We start from the raw sequence: 22,815 nt of genomic DNA, 5'->3' as shown, positions 1-22,815 counted from the left end.
TTACTCCAGAGGCAACTGTGCCTCACACAGTTTTAAGGGACAGTTGGCACTGGCCAGGTTATTACAGCCCAAACGTGCATCACAGGATGTGCAACTTGTAATGAGCCTAGAAATCCTTCTTATGTCAGTTTTCCTCCCTAGCAATGTGTAAAGGACACAAAAGTTCCAGGGACAAGCAGAAAAAAAGATATCAGACACAAGATGGTCAGCCAGGTTTGGTTTTTGACACTAGACTGCAGAACATCTGAGAGAGCACAAATTATAAATAGATTTGGGTGTTCTCCAGATGCCCAGACATTCTCAGCAGTGTCTTTGCAGAGTGTGGGGCAGCACAGCCCCTGCACCTCCCAGAGCTCCACACAGCAGGCTGTTTAACAGGAGATAATACCCAGGTGCAAGGGCCTGCATCCATCTGTACACACTGTCCCAAATTCAAACAGCAGCCTCCAAGCTGGCACCTGGGGTAAGCTCATTAGGAGAGCTCTAATGACTGCTCACACTCACCAAGTGTCCCTGCACACACAGCCCAAAACAATCCCTGGATTCCTGACATTGCCTGGCCAATGGTTGTTCGTTCAACCTTGCCCAAAGACAAGGGGACAGACAACTCACCAGACCTTCCAGATGCCCCAGAGGAAGTTCTTACATACCAGGCCTTTGTCAACAGGCACTTCCTGGGGACAGCATCCAGTACTCACCAAGTCAATGAGGTCACTGAGATTCTTCTCTATCTGCTGCGGAGGCAGACGCCTCATCAAATCCAAGGCACAATCCAACTGCTGGTCACTCTGCAGGAACAAGAAGAGCCCTCGGTCAGAAGGGGGACAGGAGACACAACACACAGCTCCCAGCTCTCAGTAGCAGCATGCTTTGCATTAATACAAGTAAAACTCATTACATTTCATTGTGGATTATTGACTTGGCAACTTAACGCTGTGATAGAAAGGAGTCCAGTCTTTACCTCACTAAAACTCCTTCCAATGTTTCTGTAAGTGTTTAATGTGTTGTTTTTCCACACTATCTCTATAATAACCTGGGTTAGGGAACTGAAAGTTCCTTTTCCCAAAGCAGGTTTAACACTTCCTCATTTGCACTGATCAGTTTGATATAACCAGCATCCAAGACAAACTCTGTTCCACTACAGAGCTCCCTCTCCCCTGCAGCTTTATCAGAAAACCAGAATGAAAGATGCACATAAAGCATAATCCATGATTTCCCTCTTCCTAAAAAACACACATCAAGAGCTGTCTGTATCTAAGAAATCAGGGACATCAGTTATTTAGAGCTAACACAGCAGCCTTCTCCAAAGGGCTCACTGTAGCTGGTCTCACAGCAGTTCTGACACAAAGAAACACCCTTAAACTCCAGAGTCAGAAAATGTGCCCCAGACAGTTAAGAGTTGAGCCACAGTCCTGACATAACCTTTAGCTGTTATTTCCACCAACAGACACAAAAAGACACTTTCCTGCTGACCTAACAGCACTCAAAATATGCACAAGTTCCTTTGATCCCAGGTCAGGTGAAGCACAAGCAGTTTGTTCTCACTGCTCCTCCTCTCCTTTTTCTCTTTGCCATCTCCAGGCACCCAAATCCCAGGAGCTGAGGTTTAATTTCACCCTCCCATGTTCTGTCAAGCTCCCAAAGTCTTATTTAAAAACAGCTACAATACTAACACAGCTCCATTATCACATTATGGAACAGAGCAGCCCCCAGGACAGGGAGAAACAGGAAGCCAAGTTTCCTGCAATTAAGCCAAACCTGTGGAATGAGGGAAGGAGGAAGTTTAGTGGATATCATTAGGAAGCTGTTCATTAGATGGCCATGGGAAGGGAACTCCTCACTTTTAGCTACTGAACGCTCAGAGCCCAAGGACAGAGACTCTGGAGGTGACCTGTGCCTGCCCAGCTCCTGCAGCCATGCCCAGGAGGGGATCTCTCCTCCCAAGTATTGTCTGTAGCTCCTGCTATCTCCTGCATCCAGGAAGGAAACCTGGCACATTGCCACAGGGTCGTGCCCCTCACTTGTGGATCATGGGAACACTCAGGGAAGTGCTCTGTCCTCCTCTGCCAGCTGGAATTGTTTAAAAGACAAAAAAGCCTGGGGAAGGATGTTAAAAACCACCACTAAAGCTGCAAGCCCAGAGTAAGTATTTTACAGGGAGGCAAACTGAAAATAAAACACACTGCATGGAGGCAGTGTATTGCAGTGTTTATGGATTAACCAAGAGAGCCTGGAGTGACCATTTTTACCCAATGCATTCTGTAACAGTGATAAAAGACACGAGCAGGACTGTTTAAGGCAGAGATCCTCCAAGGGGTTCAGACACGGCTGACATGCATGGCTGTGTGCAGTGGAAAACCAAAACTATGCAGGCACACACAGTGCCTGGTACAGTGCATTTCCCTGGTACCCAGGAGGGAAAAGCAAGGCTGAGCAGCAGGACTCCTCAGTTTCTCACACAGCATTTAGGTAATTAAACAGCTTGCCAGCAGATCTCTTAAAGCACCAATATAAAGGCAGGTTTTGCTGCAGTTGTGTCCCTAAATCCATGGTTACACAGCCACTTTAATCCAGCATAAATCTGGCTGGAATGGTCAAGAAGGCAACACAAGCTGACAAATCACAGGGCAAAGTGGTACCTTGGGGTATCAGAGACATCTGGTATGACCCATTTCAGAACTGAACAGGGAAGTGAACCAGGATCCTCTGCTCCTGGTTCTTTCTCTGCAGGTGAAGATCTAAAAGCCAGGTGTGTGGTCAAACCCAGCCTCTGGTTCAAAGCCAGCCTCTGGCTCCAGCCTCTGCCCAGCTGGAGGAGATGGAGCAGCTGTAGGCACTGACACACAGAGGGACAGGGAGCATATCCCAGGTGCCAGCACCAGCAGCACACAGCTCCCTGGTTTTACAGAAGGTGAATATCCCAGGATGTGCTGCCACTGCAGTTTTGAGAGTGGCACTGGATCAGTGGTGCTGAAACCCCCCAGAGTCTTCCCACAACTGTGTGAGAGGAAGGTGCTCTGGGGGAACTCAGGACATGCCAAACCCCACCTACTTCTCTCAACTTCACCTGTCCTGGATTCACATTTGCTTAATTCTTTTGTAAAATCACATACTGAAGACCAGGTTTCTTAAAAGACCTCCAGACAAAACACTTCCATGGAATTTTTGCCTTTACCCAAGAAGAGGCTCCTGCTCTCTGAGCAGGTGATCAGACAGGCTGTCTCCCAGGCTGGGCTGCTCCCAAAGCCAAGCTCTTTGAGCTTACAGCACTTAATGAGCTTGGTGTTTACATGGTAGGAGGTCGTTTTCCACCATTCCTGTTTCATCCAGCCCAGAACCTCCTGTGGAGGAGCAGGGAGTTCAGACAGAAATTCTAAATGAAGCTTTATTAAAGCTGAAGTCACTGAAGGATTTAGAGATCGTAGGAATCTCAAAGACTAAAAATATTAGTTTAGATGAAAGCACTTTAATAAGTTTCCTTTAAAGATGTTTGCCTATCTAGAATCTCCATTTAAGCACCTGTTACAGCATTCCCGTGGCACTGCCCCAGGGAAAAAGGTTATGAGGATGTCTGTACTAGTTATTTTACAGCTTCCTTCGTCTGCACCCCCACTTCTTTTTGGTCTCTTTGCTGTATTTAGCTTATTTCCAAAAGAGAAAACCTCTCACAACAGCCACAGGTCTCTGGTCATCTGGGCATTCTGTGTTAAAGCTCAAATCAGAAAAAACAGCACTGAAATTTTTTTTCAAAAACTGTATAAATGTGCAGCTGAAAAGGGGCACAGCTGTGCACCTTAATTTTAAAGGCTGAGTATGGGCAGATGTTTTTCAATGCAGAAAAAACAAATAAAACATCCCAGGTAGTTACTATAGGTATGAAAATCACAAAAAAAAAAAAAAAAAAAAGAAACAGGCAACAAGCTGGACTTCCTTTTGACTCCCATCTGTCTAAAGCCCAGAGCTCCTTGGGGTGAGGGGCACAGGGGTACTGTGTGCTGGAATCCTCAGCAAACAGGAGCTGCCCCAACACCACACAAACCTGGGAGCAGAGAGCTGCTCCTGCACAGCCCTGGGCACCAAACCCGACCTGCAGCCCCCCAGCACAGCACTGGCACCTGACCAACGAGCTCTTCTGCACCAGGACACACATCCAGAGCCTTTCCAGCTCCAGCAGAACCAGGAGCACTTCACTGAAGTTTGCTCTTTTCAACAGACACCAGCACTTGGCCGAGTTACTGCAGATATTCTGTATTTCTAAAATATTTTTACACATGCTTTTGATACATACACCTACAGAAATCCACAGGCTTTATTCCCAAGTGTGGCAATGGACAGTTCTCCATTGCCAGTTACATGAGACTTCACCTATATTCCATCTTCCAGGAGGGCTTACACAAACCTGCAGCTCTTCCCATCCCAATGCCACTCCACTTGAAAGGAGGTAAAAAAAAGACTCATTTAAAGCTCCTGGCCTTGCAGTCAGCAGGAATTTGGTCCCATTTATCACAAAGTCCTGTGGATTGAATCTCCCTTCACACCTCTGTTGGGACACTCCTCATCTGACCCTGTTATTGCTGAGCATAAACAGAGCTGGGCAGTGTTTTCAAACAGAAACCCAGGCTGGTTTCACTTCTGTGCTCTATTTCTGCATTAACCCCACTTGCAAGCTCCTGAGCCAAGAGCTGAGACAGCTCAGTGCTACAGCAGTGGGAGCTCCTCCCAGTTCAGCCTTTCCTGGGAAATAATTCATAATAATAATAATTGGGCCACCAAATATTTTCCACCAGCAAAGCCAGTACAACATTTCTACTCCAGGCATGATTGTGCTCCTCACCCCCTTTTCCATCTGTTGACATCAGCTGAGAACAACTGGGGGACCTAGAAATTACTGCAGTTGAAAAAGCCACACACCTGATGTGACAGATAAACATCTTGGAGACACTTCTCACCCAAGCTCCAGTCAAGACTGGCATCTGAAAGGTTACCCAAATTCAAAGTACAAGCAGCATCTCAATGTTCAGACAGCAAAAATACAAGGTAAAAACCTCAAGAGACACTGCAACCAGAACATCTGCTCGATGCCATGCAATTCAAAGCTACCACACATCAGATCACTCTGGTCACTGGTCAGTTTGCAGGCAAAATACCTCTGTAAATTAATCCAGGGCCAGAAGTACACAACCAGCAAATGACTCTTTTTCCTTCCTTTTAAGCTGCAGACATACCCAAGACTGTAAATCACATATTTCCTGTCAGTTCTCCCAACAGGAATGTCTGACTAATGTTTCAGCTTTGTGGTACTACAACACTAAGTTTTTTTAATTGAAACAGATACCCAGCTTCCCCTCCTGCTTGTCATTTTAATCCCTGCCAACTTCCAGAGTTCCAAGGGCAGAAGACTCCCTTTTCCAATTACACAATAGGATAGTATTACTGCTAGAAGCTGCAGCAAGGGTTGAATTATTGTAACCCTTGGGTAATAAAAAGTACAGTAGTATGTTAAGTTGCAAGGTTCCCTTCTCAGCTGTCAGCATTCACTTTTTAGGATATTAGATGGGAACAGGAATAACCGTCTGACCTGGGAAAGCCCAGAGAAGTTCTGCACTCATGACATTTCCATCAGCTGCACATATTCCTCGCAATCTGTTTTTCCACATGATTTTTCCCTTGACTATTAACCTTCCTCTGGCAGATCCTATCTAAAACCATTTGTAATGGACTCATAAATCACAGCTCTGTGACAGCAAGGTGTGCTAGGGGAGAAACAGCAATAGTACAGTTAGGAAACAATCAAAGGTAATAAAACCTGAACACAGACTCTGCTGTGGACAGTCATAAAAGGTCAAAGATTATTAAAAAACAAAACACTGACGCAGACCTCATTCTCCTTCTCTTCAGCCACTTTTACCTTTGTCTGGTTTTGGTTGGGATGGATCCAGTGGCTTTTATTATCTCAAACACTTTTGACCACATCGTACGCTCAGGAACGAGCTCAGCCCAATTTGCTGCGGTCAAGACCAAACAGCCCAAGTGCTGACACCACTCGTTCCACGAATGCCGAGTGAGAAGGATTAGAGATTAAAATAAAAGCAAGAAGTGATGGATCGGAAGGCTTTAGCAGAAGCTGCTGTACTCTGGCTCCCCCAGGTCCCCTGTAATCTGTATTTATTTACAGAGCAATTGTACAAGTCACGTCACAGCTTTTGAGTCAGCGAATCCTCCTTGGAGACATTCTCCTGTATATTATTCATTTCATTCTGCAGTGCTCTAACTTTTAAGTACAACTGAGCACATAGCAGTACTAGCCCAAATTAATGACTGAACACACTGTCACAACCTGTTTTCTGAATTCAGGTCTCAGTGTTGTACACACTGCAAACACAGCCAAAACACCCAGGAACACTGAGCAGCTTTTGTCCTCCATTGCTCCAGGAATGGAACACGGGTGAAATTCAGAAGGACAAGAGGGACCTCTTTAAAGAGGTTCTCTAGGAACAAGTAGCTCATACATCTGCCCTGAAGCCTCATGAAGAGGAACTAAAATAATCCATAGGCAGGAGAGAAGCAAGGCAGCTTCACTTTCTTTGGCACCAGAGTGCTGCTGACATGGGATACTTCTCACCATTTCAGGCTGCCAACACAGCCGGGGCAAGTCCTGCACAGATTAAAGGAGTAACAATGGGCTTCTAGGGGCAGCTACCAAAGGGATCTTCTCCTCCTCCAGACAAGCTCAAGGATCAGTGTTTTGCCAAATCCTTGTTTATCACTTTAGCCTCCAGCAGCTCTTCCAAGCATCCTTGCAATCAGCTGTACCCAATTTCCTTTCCTCATTCCCACCTCCAAACAGGGCCAGTTTTCTGTCCACAGGACAAGCTCCAACGCCCCAGCCCAACTCTAAAACAATTATCAAGTGAATTATAACACACTGAAGGCACTCCCATCTGTGGGCTTCTAAATAATCCAGAGCTGCCTGCAGCCTGATCTCATGGACCAACCAGTTCAAAAAGTTTTACACCCAGGGAAAAGGAACTACAACCCCTGATAGCCTGGAGCAGGGCACTTGTCTGTAATTCCCTAACTGTTTACAGGTAAGGATCAGGCATCTCCAGGAGCACATTCTGCAGGTGGTTCCCATCCCTGTAGGTGTTTTCTGGCCAGATGCTGCTCCTGTTAGAACATCTACAAAGGTGTACAGCACACAGGGAAAAATTAGCATTTCCTTGGCACCTCCTTCCCAGCAAGTACTTCCAGGTGGCACATACCTGCATCTACCCTCAAAACTAATGTATCACTTTAGTTTATAGAAATCCAGTGCAACTCTCCATCATTTGTCCAAGGAAAAGAGCCATCACACACCACCAGAAAAGCACCAAGGCTTTCTGGGAACAGCTACACATCCCAACCTTTTGCCAGGATCACTAATGATTTCTGCACTAGCATTTGTCTTCTGGATAACAGAAACAATATTTTATTTATTAAACTTGTCATTGAACATGACAATGCAATTTACTGGCTTTCATCTGGTGCCAAGAATTCCTGTGAAGCATGAAGTTTGCAAAAAGTCACTTCCCAATAAATCGTGGCAGTGAGTGACTATGCAATCTGTTAGCCCCACATGAAAGAGGAAAGTGGGGCTTCAGATAAAAGTTGCAAAGATTGCAAAAAACATGCTTAACTTTTAATAAATGGATTAAAGACACTGAAGTTGCCTGTAGAACTGACCAACTTTGCCAAGAGGTTTTATGATTAATGTTACTGCACAGTGGGGGATTTTCCCCATTTTAAGTCTCAATTTCACAAAGATAACATTTTCTTTGTTAGCTCTAACTACAGATAGAAAATCTTAACTAAACAAAATGCAAATAACCCGTTACAGCACAGCACTGAGAGACAAGCACTCGGCCTGATTTTGCAAACTCTTCCTGAGGCAGCTGCAACACCTGGTTTCACTACCAGGAGAGATGAACACAAGCGTGTTTGTGCCCGAAAAGGTTTTGAGATCACCCAATGCAGTAGGTCTGAGTCGGTTCACAAGTCTGATGACCTGTTTTTCACACTGTCTTCCTGCCTTCCACTCAAATCTTCTGAGGAAGAGCCCCAATCCATCCCTAGAGAAGGGCTGCCTAATTTTTACAGGGGTCACTTCTTTTATTTTTTTAATTGAAACCATAATTACTACAAATACAGCAGCTCTTGAGATTCAACACTGCCATTTGCCATCCTGACCATCTGCAAACATGTCATTTTGTGATGCTTTCTTTTAATCCTGCTAATGCCCAATGACCTTTTCAAATGCTCTTTCTTCTACGCACTTCTCTTTGCTTCATGTTCCAATCAGCCTGGTCATTAAAGTTTTACAACTGCTCAATTGAAATGGAGTTTCAATTGAGAGCAAAGTTGCAGAAAGAGAAAAGTTGGGCAAGTTGGTCTTGGCCTGACAGATCCAGGTTCTCCTTCCAGTCAGCTTCAACTTAAATTCTGTTTTGTGAGAAATCACATCAAAAACATTTGAGAAAATACACACTGTCGAGCAGCTGGGAGCATGCACTGTATTTGAAGGTGACAGCAAACATCCTGTGCTTACTGACAGCAGAACTAACACAGTGTCAACATCCCAAATTCAGGATTTGCTCTATCCCAGCTCTCTGTGGAGCCAACAGCTGCCTGGCTTCAGGTGCAAACTCAGCACTTTCCAGCTCCTGGGGGCTGCAGCCAGGGTTGTAAATTCAGGAGATAACTCTGGCAAGTAACCGGATGCCTGGCAAGGCAGGCAGAAGGCAGAGAGGATCTCTCATTAGCCCTCTTCCCTGAAAGTTCTCCCATTCCTCAAAGGTCACAAAAGTAGGTTAATATGCCTTCTGCTTGGGTCTTGCATGACATACCTCAGTGACTGCCCTGCAGAGCTCCCAGCAGTCCAGTTCTGCCCCAGGAACTCAAGTTTTAAACCAGGAAGCTCCTGGTTTTGCATACCTATAGGCCACAGGAATATCACACCCAACAACCTATTCACGCCTGCCAGAATGCCTTTCTTTGCACTAATTCCCAGACCTGCCCATCCTGGCAGGTTTTTTTGTGCCTTCTGCAGACAGGCAGCCAGCTCCACACAGGCTCTGTGACCAACCCAAGCAGTGGTGACACTTTCTGTGGGAGCAGGGCTCACCTGGCAGACACGTGCCAGCTTCAATCCCCATCATGTTTTTCCTTCACTCTCACATGAAGCTAACAGTTATTCCATCTGGCCACTCTGCACCTTACCAAGCTGTGGATTAGCCCTGCCTGGACTCATGGCTATGTGAGACTGGTTTTGACTACCCAGTGGAGCACCATCAATGCTGAGCCAAAATCACACTCAAACCTCTCTCGGTGACACCTGGATCTGCAGGGTGACAGCACCTAGGGGATAAATACAGCTGTAGTCAGCACAATGGAGCTGATATTTTACCTCATTCCTCCATTTCATGGCTCTCTCCTCCCTTGAATTAACACACCAAAAGCCCCATCTCTTGTTTCCTCAGCCTGTCTCAGGTTGCAAGCTCAGGCTGGCAGCCAGGCCCCCACTGCCTGGGCTGGCAGAAGCTTTTTAAATCCTGGTATTTACCAAGGCAAAAATGCCCAGGGAAGGCAGGTAACAGGACATCACTTTCAAACTCAGCTGTTTGTCTAATGGAAAAGAGAGAAAGTATCACCTGAAGAAACACAAACAAAATTCCCTGAGAGAATAAAGAGTATTTTATTTATGGTGGCTTCAGGCAACCACTAAGCTTCTGTCTTCAGTGCAGTCTCAAACATTTTTCCTTCCACACAAAATCCTCTTACTTAAGTGCTGTTTTCAGCCTTGTTTCAGCTGATGCTGCTAAAATTGTGAGATCCTGAGTTCTGCTTTCACCCAGGCTCGTAACACACCCACTTTGCAACAAGGACGTGATTGAAATTCCAAGGCAGTGCACCAGGAAAGGACTCGGCTCCACTTTCCCTGGAGGACGTCCCCTTCAGACTCAGGGAAGGACACGCTCTGCAGCAGGGCTGCAACACCTGGAGTCCAGTCCCAAGGGGCTAAACCCAGAGCCAGGGCTCCCAAACCAACCCTGCACTGAGAATAATGCAGGTACACTGATGAAATGAACTAGTGAGGTTTAATTTGCATAGAGCAGCAATAAAGTAGGCAACTCAGGAGCAGGGCAGCCAGATAAGTCAAGTGCCTGCAAATCCATTCCCTAATTCTTCAGCCCAGCTTGGAAGGTGTGGCACAAAGAGCAGGAGGTCAAAGCAAGCTGCATATTTCCTTCTAAAGCCTACGAGAGGGAGGGAGGGCAAAACAGCAGCACCAGATAATACACGGAAATTAATTTACTGGTTGATGCCAAGGCTCAGACCACCACTCCAGGAAACACAGCACCAGGTATTACCTCCTGCAACTAAAGTCATTCTAAATAGAAGATAATTTTGTGCACAAAACAACAGAAGAGATCCTGCTTTCAATTCCTCACTCAAAACTTCACTCCATCAAAAACACAGAAGGACAGGGTTCCACTGCATCTGGCATTACAGAGGAGAACGACAATGATTTAGCTGAGAAACAAGCAAAGCCCCTTCCTCAAATCTACCCTCCCATGATAAATCCTCTCAGCTCAACTACCAGAGCTTTAAAACTTCCTCAATACCACATTCCCCTTCGTGCCACACCAAGGAAGTCTCAAAAGCAAATGTCTCATCTACCACACAGGCAAGAGCTCCAACTTCCCAGGACAGCCTGTTTGCAAGCATCTGTTCCCATCCTGCTTTAGGACATAGGACTAATAAGTGAATTTTGGCCACCGGATCAGGTACAGGAACCCTGAATAATTCAGCTCAAGTCACAAGAGTTTCACACCCTCCCAGCGTTTCAGTCACACCTTAACCAGGTTTCCACTACAGTACTTGGTCACTTCTCACAGGAACCCCTCAGTCACAGACTATTAAATATTTAAGAAAGCATCACACCAAAGATGAAGAAAAAGATCAATTTATACTCCAGTATGAAGTGGCCACACCCCCACTGCACTGGCCTGAGCTCCTGATCTTCAAGTTAGAGAAGCTTTTTAATTAGCACAACCGATCATTGAACATAATTTGGGCTAAAGCCCAACTAGAGAGAGCAGGAAGCCTGGGAAAAGCTTGCATTGGTCAGATATATTAATTACTCCTTCAGGGAAGAAGCCTCTGTGGTGTAAAGAAATTCAAATTTGAAATCCCATGTTTATCAGTGAGATTTTTTTTTGCCCTTATTCCTGGAAATGGCAAAGGTTTAGGAAGAACTGAAGCATACACAAGCTTTGGGCCTTTTTCCTTGCATTAAGGAGAGACACAAAGATTTATTTGGTTGAGGCTTTTTCAATTCTTCAGGACTCCCAGCATTAATCAGTGGGAAAGCAGGAAATTTTATAATGCACTTTAAAAATCAGTTTATGAATCGCTTTATAAAGTGATTGACTAAAACATATTGATAAAAACAGAAGATCAGTATCTCTTTTGAGTACCTTCTACTTCTGTAATCATCTCCTTCACCTGGAAAGAAAAGTTATTAAAGCACATTGGATTAAAGTAGGGTAAAACAACAGGCTGAGCATGGACAGGGCTCTGAGCAGCCTGCTATAGTGAAGGTGTCCCTGCTCACAGAGGGGGCTGGACTAGATGGCCTTTAAAGGTCCTTCCAACCCAACCTATCCAGGGATTCCATAGCCCTAAACTAGCTACAGGCACCTTTCAGAACCTCACACTTCTCCAGTAAAATCGCTCCCTTCAGCAGGCACTAAAAAGTTTTATTTTACCTTGAGGTGGGTCTAACACAGTGTGAACCAGCTCGAAGGGGACAAATCACAGCAAAACACTTCTCTGCAAGCTTACTTTATCCCAGTAAGGAGCTCCTTGGATTTGACCAAACATCCCCACAAAGGGCAGGCACAAAGACAAACACAGGCACTGGCACTTCCCATCGAGTCTACAGAAGTATCCCAAGTCTAAATTTGAATTTTAAGGCTTTGGGGTGACCTAACTGGGGCCTTCCAGTGCTTGAAGGGAGCTGACAGGAAGGATGGTGACAGACCATGGACAAGGAATGGAGGGACAGGACACAGGGAATGGCTTCCCACTGCCAGAGGGCAGGGATGGGTGGGATCTTGGGAAGGAATTGCTCCCTGTGAGGGCGGGCAGGCCCTGGCACAGGGTGCCCAGAGCAGCTGTGGCTGCCCCTGGACTCCTGGAAGCCCAAGGTCCAAGTCCAGGCTGGACAGGGCTTGGAGCAGCCTGGGATAGTGGAAGGTGTCCCTCTGCCCACGGCAGGGATGGAATGTGCTGGTCTTAAAGGTCCCTTCCAGATCAAACCATTCCATATTCTCTGACATGCCAACGGCAAACTGGACCAGTACAGAGCACTGGGGAGTGCTGGATGATGATGAGCAACCCGAGTTCCCCTGCCATCCTTCATCCAGGGAAGTCAAGGGATGGATGGAAAGCAAAGCTGACAGCTGTGCAAGCAGAAATTGAGAAAGGCAGCATTGTCATTTTCCCAAAGAAAGTAATTTCTCAACTCAACTCCAGTAATAAGGACTAAAAATAGTCCCCCAAAAGAGCTGAGCTGCACTTTCATTCTGTTTCACTCCCAGATGTGAACTAGTCCCATATCAGCATATATATTTACCATATGAGGAAATCCTGTTCGAACAACTTCAGCTTGTGAATGTTCTTCCCTCCCTAATAAACCACAAGATTAAGCATCACTGCAATGGCAGTATTCCCTCTCCCAGTGATATCCTCTGACTTGATTATTTTGGGAATTTGCCGTTTAAGATAACATTTAGCTAAGCTCACACACTTGGCTTGCCTAATAAAACACAGACTCTACAAAACAGCTGAAGTTGGTGTTTCTCAAAAGGCATGAGGAGCAAAGGACTTGCTGTGGGTACTGAAAATGTTCTCACACCCCCACAGCACATGGTGGAGGTCCAAGAGGGACACGGCCAGGTTAGAGATGTGCTCTGATTCCAGACAAACAACTCCTGCCCTGAAAATCTCAGTGACCCTGAGCAGCACACGAGGTTTGTGTTGGTGTCACTGTCACATCACACACCCTGGGCTGTGCTTCACTGCTCCATATCTGCCTCACAAATCCTAGATGGATGATGCACAGCCAGCACTACACTAGACAGTCTGAATTTATGGATGATTAAATAATAAATTTTGTTAAAATTGTCCTCCTTTTCCTCAAGAGTTGCATAGCAGAAGAAATCCTTGCTAACATGATCCGGCCAGTTTACATAACCTGGAAAGGAAGGGTTTTATTTTTACAAAGAGGAACTGGATTCCATCCATTCATAACCCACAATTCCAGAAATCTCAGCAGATCCACTCTCCCAAGTCCTGCTTTGCCCTGAACAGTGCATTCCATTTATTTTTAGCACAGGAGACACCATCTATCCAGGCAGTTTTCAAGCTTCATGTGTTGCCCTGTCCTGTTTCCCTGAGCACCTGACTGAAATGTGGGCACAGCTCCGAGCTCTCCAAGGAGACAAAGGTTCCAGCTCTGCTCTACACACACTGGTAGCCCTGTGGTAGCAGGAAGGTGTCTCACCCAATATCCTGCATCATACCAACTGCTCCCTTCAATGAAAGAGCTGTTCCAGCCTTTCAATGCTCCACTTCTGGTCTCAGACCACTAAAAGTAAAGATCCTGCAAGAACCCTACACACTAGGTTTGCACATAAGCTGAAACTGGAGGGTGCAAGTTCATCCCTGAAGTCCACTCAGCATTGGAAACCACCACATAGTGTTGGAAGTTCTGATCCAATTTCTCCTATGCCCAGTGGTCTCCACAACTAACCATGAAAAAAACAGAAGGCAGCAAAACCTGGTAACACTCAGGAAATTTCCAAAGGATTTGTGCTGTACCTCCTCCAAACTACTGACACAGTTCCATTTAAACCCTAACTGGATTTTCCTAACAGCACGTTTTTATATCCCCTTCAAAGAAGTTGGTAACACTGCTGTTATTTTCCATTAAGCCTCTTTGTTTTCTTTGAACTCTTTTCCTGTGACAATTTTTGCAGTGGCATCAGTTAGGACAGCTTGTTGGAATCCCAATTTGAGATTCTACAGTCAGGTCTTGCACACACAGCTTCAGTGTGTTAAAATTAGGTACACAGCTGGAGTAAGATGCTCCGTCCTGCCAGGACTCAGGTAGAGCACCTGCTCTTGTTTGAACCAACAAGGAACAGAACTTTGATCATAACTGCTCTTCACCTTTCACCTCACATTAAAGATCTTTATATTGCATGATGCAGGTGGCTCCAGCTCCAGAGAAAAAACATAAGGCATTGCCTCTGAAATTCCTATGGATGAAGGCAAGAAGTAAAGGATTACACTTGTGTGGTTAAACAGCCTTTACACTGCTGTAGAGTCAGGATCTGGGTTGTTCTTTTATGAGCTAAACACATTCAAACATTGTTGAATTGTCACGTTGGAAAACCTGAATCACAAATCCCCAACAGCACAAAGTGATGTGATTCCCTACAAGTGACTCCATGCCTGAGGAGGCTCGGGAAAAGCCCCTGTCCACAAGGCAGGGACCAGAGCAGGGCCTGGGCAGCGGCTGGAGGCTGCTCCCTTTGCACAGCACCGCAGCAGAATCGAAAGGGTTTGGGCCCTGGGCTAATCCATTCGGGAAACACAGCGAGATGGAGATTATTCCACACGGCTGAGGAAACTGGGGCTTCTCCGTGAGACAGGGAAGTTCCCAGCCCTGTGGAGCAGCAGCACCCACGGCTGTAGCACCCGCTGCTCGGGCAGCGCTTCATTTTCCCGTGTTTCGCAGATCCACGAGCTCGCAGCGCACTCGAGGCCGGTGCCAGCTTCCCCTCGGGGGGAGACACCCGGCCTTTCTGCAGAGCCACGGCGATAGGCCCGCCGCTGCCACAACCCGGGCGGTACCGCTCTCCGCCGAAGCGGAACGCTGTGTAATCCTGCATCGTTCCCTCTGCAAGCACCGCCCGGTACCGGGACCGGAGGTCTGGTCGTGACCGGGCAGCGGAGCCCCGGGTGAGCCCCCCGCCCCCGGGCCCTGCGGAGCGCCGGGCAGAGCCTCCGCTCGCCTCAGCCTCCCCCCCCCCCGCCAGCGCCCTCAGGCCGGGCCACCCCTCCCTGCGTCCCGGCAGCACCGCCTTGGCCGTCCCTCCCTCCGTCCCCGCCGCCCGGGGGAGGCCGGGCGAGGCCCCCCGGTGCGAGGGGGCGGTGTGGGCGCGGGGGCTGTTGCGGGGGGGGCTGTGCGGAAGGGCGGGGCCCGCGGCTGGGGGCGCGGGGCCGGTCCGCTCTCACCATGTCGGCTGGGCGGGTGCGCGGGGCGGTAGAACGGCGGCGCCTCCCGGTCCGTCCCTGTCGCTTCGACGCCGCGGCCCGTCCGCTTCCGCCGCCGCCCGGCAGTGAACATCCGGGTCAGCGCCGCCGGCCCCGCCCCCGCGCCGCTCCCCGCCAATCAGCGCGCGGCTCGCCGGCCATCGCCAAGTATGGATGCGCGGCAGCGGGGCGGGAGGGCGGGGCGGAGCGCACCACGCCACCGGCGCGGGGGGGACGGGGTGCACGGCGGCACCAACTGCGGCGCGGGGGTGAGGGCGGCGGCCAATCAGAGCCCGGGGGTGGGCCCGGGGGCGGGGCCTGCGGGGGGCGCGCCAGCAGCGCGGGTCCGGCCCTCAGTCGGTCCCGGAGCCTCTGCGCGGGAACGCCGCTCCCTCAAACACCTTTAAACGCACCTATTTAAGTTTAAACGAAAGGCAGCACGAGGTAGGCGGGTAGCACGGCAAACGCCGCCCAGAAGAGGTAACGAGTAGCAAACTCGTAACCCTAAAGCTGGGTTTTTCACCGGTAAACTGCAGTTTACACATGCCTGTAACGCATCCGCCAGGTCTAAAGTGATGTGGAAGAATAAGCAGCCTCAAGCTGCTTAAGGTCAGGGATAATGATTATTTTTAAAAGGAAATTGTTAATTATTTTTAAAAGGAAATTGTTAATTATTTTTAAAGGGATTATTAATTATTCTTAAAAGGAAGTGTTCGGTGTTGGCTGGGAGGTATCTGCTGGAAGCTGGGCAGATGCTGACACAGTTGGAGGCCTTCAGGGCTCAGGCAGTTGTGCCAGGGATAACGGGATCACAGATTTGTTAGGTTGGAAGGCACCTCAGGAGACATCCCCAGAGGTGACCTGAAGCAGGATCTCCAATATCAGGGTATATCTACTAATAAAACATTTCTATCTTGCTCAGACTGTCTCAAAATAAAGCATTTTTCCTTTTACTGGAGTAATTCCCATTACAGTGATTTCAGGTAAGACATCCCAATTCCAGACTCCTGACCTATCCTCAGTATGGGAATCTCAGAGCTACACCAGACGATCCCAGGAAAACATCAGAATTCATCAAGCACCAACAACTTCCTCTGCAGCTTTTTTGGAACAGGTCAGGCTTTGTTTCACCCCAGTTTTATTGCCAGGACCCTAAAAAACCTCCACTGGGACTCTCTGTGCTGCAGACTTGGCCCTGGGGAGCCAAAAGCCCTTCCGTGGGTTTGCTGTAGGAGCTGGAAATGCCAACACGGGGTGAAAAAAGGGCTTTTCCTCGGATGTCACAGACAGAGCTGTTACACAGGGATGTCCCTTGGGCGTCACAGACAGAACAGTCACACAGGGCTTGTCCTGTGGGTGTCACAGACAGAACAGTCACACAGGGCTTGTCCCTTGGGTGTCACAGACAGAACAGTCACACAGGGCTTGTCCCTTGGGTGTCACAGACAGAACAGTCACACAGGGATGTCCCTTGGATGTCACAGACAGAACAGTCACACAGGGATGTCCCTTGGGTGTCACAGACAGAACAGTCACACAGGGCTTGTCCTGTGGGTGTCACAGACAGAACAGTCACACAGGGCTTGTCCCTTGGATGTCACAGACAGAACAGTCACACAGGGATGTCCCTTGGGTGTCACAGACAGAACAGTCACACAGGGCTTGTCCCTTGGGTGTCACAGACAGAACAGTCACACAGGGCTTGTCCCTTGGATGTCACAGACAGAACAGTCACACAGGGCTGTTCTTGGGTGTCACAGACAGAACAGTCACACAGGGCTTGTCCTGTGGGTGTCACAGACAGAACAGTCACACAGGGATGTCCCTTGGGTGTCACAGACAGAACAGTCACACAGGGCTTGTCCCTTGGATGTCACAGACAGAACAGTCACACAGGGCTTGTCCTGTGGGTGTCACAGACAGAACAGTCACACAGGGCTTGTCCTGTGGGTGTCACAGACAGAACAGTCACACAGGGATGTCCCTTGGGTGTCACAGACAGAACAGTCACACAGGGCTTGTCCCTTGGATGTCACAGACAGAACAGTCACACAGGGATGTCCCTTGGGTGTCACAGACAGAACAGTCACACAGGGCTGTTCTTGGGTGTCACAGACAGAACAGTCACACAGGGCTTGTCCTGTGGGTGTCACAGACAGAACAGTCACACAGGGCTTGTCCCTTGGGTGTCACAGACAGAACAGTCACACAGGGCTGTTCCTTGGGTGTGAAGGCAGTCACACAGTGATGTCCCGTGGGTGTCACAGACAGAACAGTCACACAGGGCTTGTCCCCTGGGTGTCACAGACACAGCAGTCACACAGGGCTGTTCCTTGGGTGTCACAGACAACCCCGATTTCCAGGGGAGTGAACAGCTTGGACGTGGATCCGGTTACAATAGCCAGAGACAAGACTGCACCACATGAATTTGCACCACAATGGAGCAGAATGGACAGAACAGCTCTCAGTGGTGGCTGAAACAAAATGATCCCGGAAGGGTGGAGAGAAAACAGTAGACGATGTCAGGAAAAACAGGAGCTGTATTACTTCACAGAAACACAAAACTACATAAAACTCCATCAAGAACCAGTACCAAACAAACCCAAAGGTGGGTAATTATCCTTCCACATCTGGGAGAGAAGCCACATGGCCTCAGAAGACTCAAGAGACTTCAGATTCAGTTCTTTGCCTCTATTCCTCAGCCTAACCTCCTTCAATCCACTTTGTAAGATGGAGCAATCCCAAATGGCTCCTATTTTGCAGTTCCCAGATCCTCCTCCAGTCCTTGCATTCCCTCCGAGCTGCCTCACAACAGTAATTAAGAAAAGCAAACCTTTTCATTACAAAGGCCAAATTATTCATTCTTTGTCCAGGGATCCACACATCTAATGCTCCTCAGGGCTGGGAGACTGGAACTGATAAATTTGAAAATGCCTGTTCTAAAATTCCCTCTTTCTGTCACAAAATTCATGCAAAGTATTCAATGACAACTCTACTTGTAGCAGCTTTTAGTTTTGAACAGAAACAGCTTCTAGCTGCTTGCTGGAGCAGCACAGCAATAGCAGAATTAGGCAGCCCAGTGTATTTCAAACAATTTGAGCTCTAAATGAATGTCGAGGCCAAGAGGAAGTTTTTCTTAGCGGAAGAAATACAAGCATCCTGGATTTTGTTCTCCTGCTAATAGGTATAAAGAAGAATAAACAGCTGCTTTTTGTTTTCCCAAAAATATTTGCATTAAGAAGATCTGCAGATTCATTTTGAAATTGATGTCACATCTTTTTTCAAATGAGGACCAGCTGTTTGCTTTGCTTGTTTATAGCAGGCCATGTTTCAGGGATTTTTTGCTGTTTGTTTATTAAGATGTAGGACCAGACTGCTGCAGTTTGGTGTGGGGAGCGGATCCCAGCAGGCAGAAAGTCCATGAATGTCACCACATCCCACCTTCTGTTGGGATTTGTGGAGGGGTTGACACCAAATGCAGCAAATTCAGGGATAGTCCATAATCCAAGTGCCGTGAGGTAGGTTACCTGTGCCTCAGGCATTTCCCAAACCTGCTGGCATGGATCACCCACCTACAGGAAAGAGCACTCCAAAGGGCTTGTGGCAGGAATTACCCCTCTCTAAAACAAGGGTCTATAAACAAAGGAAGCAAACGATGATGTCAGTTGACATCTTAACGGCCCATCAACATGAGATTCATGTGCAATTAATAACCAGGCTTTTGATCCTGCAATCAGCAGCTCTAAAATCCATGTGCTTTCCCTGTACATTTGATTACATTCAAGGAAGCAAAAGGATAAACACTTATTAGCATTACAAAGTACTTTTCACATTCAGCCAGAACTTCCTGAAGCATTTGTGGTCCAGCACGATGTGGTTTTTATTTTATCCTCCTGTGTGCGTGGTGAAACGCTATTTATTTTGTTTATTCCAGCATTTATCCAGGACCAAGGGTGACTGTGAGAACATGCTGAGGAACAAGGTCTGAGAGAAAACCTTCATGCTTCACTGAATAATCATCTTTTGTAATAAAGAAAGAAACATCTTGAGATTTTTTTTTTTGTCAGATTTCCCATTTTCTTTCATGGCACTTGAAAGATATGTAAACTTTTATTAGGAGTTCTCATAAATTGAATTTATTGCTACAAGAGTCTTCCAGCAATGGTAAAGTTTAGCTTGCTGGGTTTTATTAGTCAGAGTCAGTAAAACAGCAGCATCACTTGGTTTGAGGCTGAAAACCAAGTGTTTCTTGGAAACTAAGATAGGAAAAAGGTACCTACAACACTACCCAATGTCTTGGAATTCTATGTTCAAGCCACAGATAGTTCTCACTATGGAGATCTTGGTACACAGTGTCAAAATAGCACACAAACAATAAAAAAGTCCCCCATCCTGAATCCAAAGCAGCTTTGCTGAGTGTATTCTTGGAATTTAAAAGTGTTTAGAGTTTCCCCATTTCCTGCATGAACTGATGAGTAACTCCAAATACCACGTTTAATGAAAAACAACATATCACCCATTTAGTGTGAGGTTTGAGGCATTCCCCTCCCTGCACTAAGAATGTTGGACCAGACTTTTTTCCACTCCATCAGCACCCAAGCAGATCTGCTCCTTTGGTTAATGGAAAGGATAAACCCAGCAGCAGCCCAAGGTGTCCATACACTGCAGGACTGCTGGGAGCCCTCATGTTCCAGCACATCCCACTTAGCTGCATATCCTGGGACACAGTTCATTCCTCTTCTTGCAGCTGCTCCTTTACCTTTGTATTTTCAGCTCAGAAAACTTGAGAGACAGAGTCTTTAGCCTGAGCAAGGAGAGTATTGAGGGCATTCTTGTCAGACTTGGTCATTAACTAGCAATAATGTCTGTGGCTTTTCATTAAAAAAGAATCAAGGGGAAGCTGATTAAATACAGCAGAAAGAAACAAAACTTTCCATTCCCTTACTTTTTCCTTGACACGTTGCACTTCATTTGAAGCCTGCTAATATACCAGCCAAAAGAATTGTAAGGGCCTGCCTGGATTCTTTCTTAATACAATGGTCACGGTTCAGTAGTTAGAATCTGTATAGAATTAGCCAGAGACATGGACGAATGGAAAAACATACTAAAAGCCTAAAAAATAGCACTTGTTCATGGGCTTATTCATTAGAAAACCTCATCAATACAGCATAAGTTTTGCTCTTTCTACTATTCTAAAAAATGATCACAAAATACTACACAGAAAATAAAGACACAAAATGTGAGAGCACTGCTTTTGCCTGGAATTTCAGAGTTGGCAAAAACTCAGGTCAGTGTTTCCATGCAAGTGCTTTCCTGATGAGAATTTTGGGGCAAACTTCATGTTCACAGCAAAAGCAGCTTAGAGCAGAATTAGCACAACGAGCTGTGACACATCTTGTCCCATTTCTCCAAGTTCTGCTTCAACCAGCCACACCTGACAGCTGGAACCAGCAGCACCACACACTGAGTCCAACCAAAGTGGCGTGGAAATCCAGCAGCAGCAGCACAGAACCTGCTAGTGCACATGGATGTGATCCCCACGGAAAGCCTGAGGGATGCTTCACTGCAGCACAAGCTGTCCCTCCTAATGCAAGTCAGCTCAGCCTCAGAGGATTGCTCACCCCACAGCATCCGACTGCCATCCACAGAAAATCAATAAGGACAGCACAGCAGACTTAATGGAGTTGCTGGCACCTTTCCCATTTCAGGGCAAAGTCCTGCTGAGGAGGGGTTTCTTTCTCCTCAGACATTTTTTTGTTGGCGTTGTTGCTCCGATAGCTAAAAGGTTTTCAAAGAGAGAAAGAAGCATCAATGTCTGTTGGTGAATGTGGCTTATGTTTGGAGGAAAAACCCAACACACCGGAGTGGAGACTGAGAGCTAGAGGTTCCCACCCAGGTCTGAGCTCTCTGTAACATGAAAGAATTGTTCTGGAAGTACAGGAAACAGGGAGTGGGGGCCCACACTGAGGCTGTATCAACCATTACAAGCAGATAACTCCTACACTGCTGCCTTCCTGTGCAGATCTTGGCAGAAAAATAAATAAAAAATATATGTGTGGGAGGTGATTCATGTTATTTAAATCTATGGGAGAAGCTGCATGTGTATTCTCTGGAAAAGAGGAGAGCAAGAGTGTATTAGTATCCAGTGGGGAAATGACACAAAGGATGCTTTAGGATTCTTTCAAAAAATAGGATAAGAGGTGATATTCTCATGCTGGGGAAGGTTCAAGATTTAAAAGAAATTTGCTGGGAAGTTTTGAAACAAAAACTCATCCTGCTCTATGGACAAGGCAGCAGTAACAGTTGAAATGAAGTCTGTTCTGTTGAAAAGGGTTTGAATTCCAGCTGGTGTAGTTCCAGAGGAGCTCCTCACCTCCAAGTGCAGCTATGGAACCACAGAACCCTTCTGGTTGGAAAAGCTCTCCCAGACCACTGAGTCCAACCTTGACCAGTCCCCACCCTGTCCCCAGCCCAGAGCACTGAATGCCACGTCCAGGCCTTCCTTGGACACCTCCAGGGATGGGCACTCCAAACCTCCCTGGGCAGCCCCTGCCAAGGCCTGAGCACCCTTTCCATGGGAAAATTCCTCCTGGTGTCCACCCTGAGCCTGCCCTGGCCCAGCCTGAGGCCGTTCCCTCTGCTCCTGTCCCTGTTCCCTGGGAGCAGAGCCCGACCCCCCTGGCTGTCCCCTCCTGTCAGGAGCTGTGCAGAGCCAGAAAGGCCCCCCTGAGCCTCCTTTTCTCCAGGCTGAGCCCCTTCCCCAGCTCCCTCAGCCTCTCCTGGTGCTCCAGCCCCATCCCCAGCTCTGTTCCCTTCCCTGGACATGCTCCAGCCCCTCCAGGTCCTTCTCATGGTGAGGGCCCAGAATGGACACAGCACTGGACAAGCCCTCTGCACAGATCATCCACTGGACACCAGGAAAGCAGCAGTTTTGAAGAATAATAATGGTACTTATTCATCTGAGATCCCCAGTTGTGCCTCTGCCTTATCTGATGGCCTCCTGCTGCAAGTCCAACCAGTGTCTAACTCCTAGTGAGCAGTACTTAATTCCACACACAGCTCAGTCAGGTATATTGTTAACAAAACTGGGGATACAAGGTCTGAACCTACTTCAACGAGAAGGTGACTTCCACCAGAGAAATACAGGGCTCATTTTGAAGCTTTCTGGCTTCATTTCCTCCATTTATTCATACACTTATTTACTAGAAAGAAAGGAGAGGAGAGCACAAGGGAGGGAAGGAATCCTGGGACAGCACATGCTGGGCTGTAAAATGCAAAAAAGGTTTTTCAAAACCGCATGTTCCAAACATCACCTTGGAGTCCCACAATAATAAATACTTGATATTACACTTGCGAGGGTCCAACTGCCAAGTAACTATAGCAATGAAAAGAAAAGCCTGTCTTTGGATGCATTCCCTCCTGCCTTAATTTTTCCCTGGGGTGGGGAAGGGG

At 47.3% G+C, this 22,815-nt stretch overlaps 1 protein-coding gene across 3 annotated transcripts in view; it reads right to left on the bottom strand.

The window, feature by feature from the left end:
- CAPZB (capping actin protein of muscle Z-line subunit beta) overlaps positions 1–22,815 on the bottom strand; it is a 66,702-nt gene that overhangs the window by 41,487 nt on the left and 2,400 nt on the right. For 2 of the 3 annotated variants that reach the window (XM_053963129.1, XM_053963130.1), the window contains exon 2: positions 699–788. In XM_053963129.1, coding sequence (XP_053819104.1) covers positions 699–788 — 90 coding nt within the window. Of the gene's footprint in view, positions 1–698; positions 789–15,345; positions 15,523–22,815 lie in introns of those variants that run through there. The other variant, XM_053963131.1, reaches the window with a different exon arrangement.

Source organism: Vidua chalybeata, chromosome 22, assembly GCF_026979565.1.
Source record: "Vidua chalybeata isolate OUT-0048 chromosome 22, bVidCha1 merged haplotype, whole genome shotgun sequence".
In the NCBI taxonomy this organism is placed as follows: domain Eukaryota; kingdom Metazoa; phylum Chordata; class Aves; order Passeriformes; family Viduidae; genus Vidua; species Vidua chalybeata.
The sequence above is the reverse complement of the archived record's forward strand: the minus strand, read 5'-3'. Positions and strand labels throughout refer to the sequence as shown.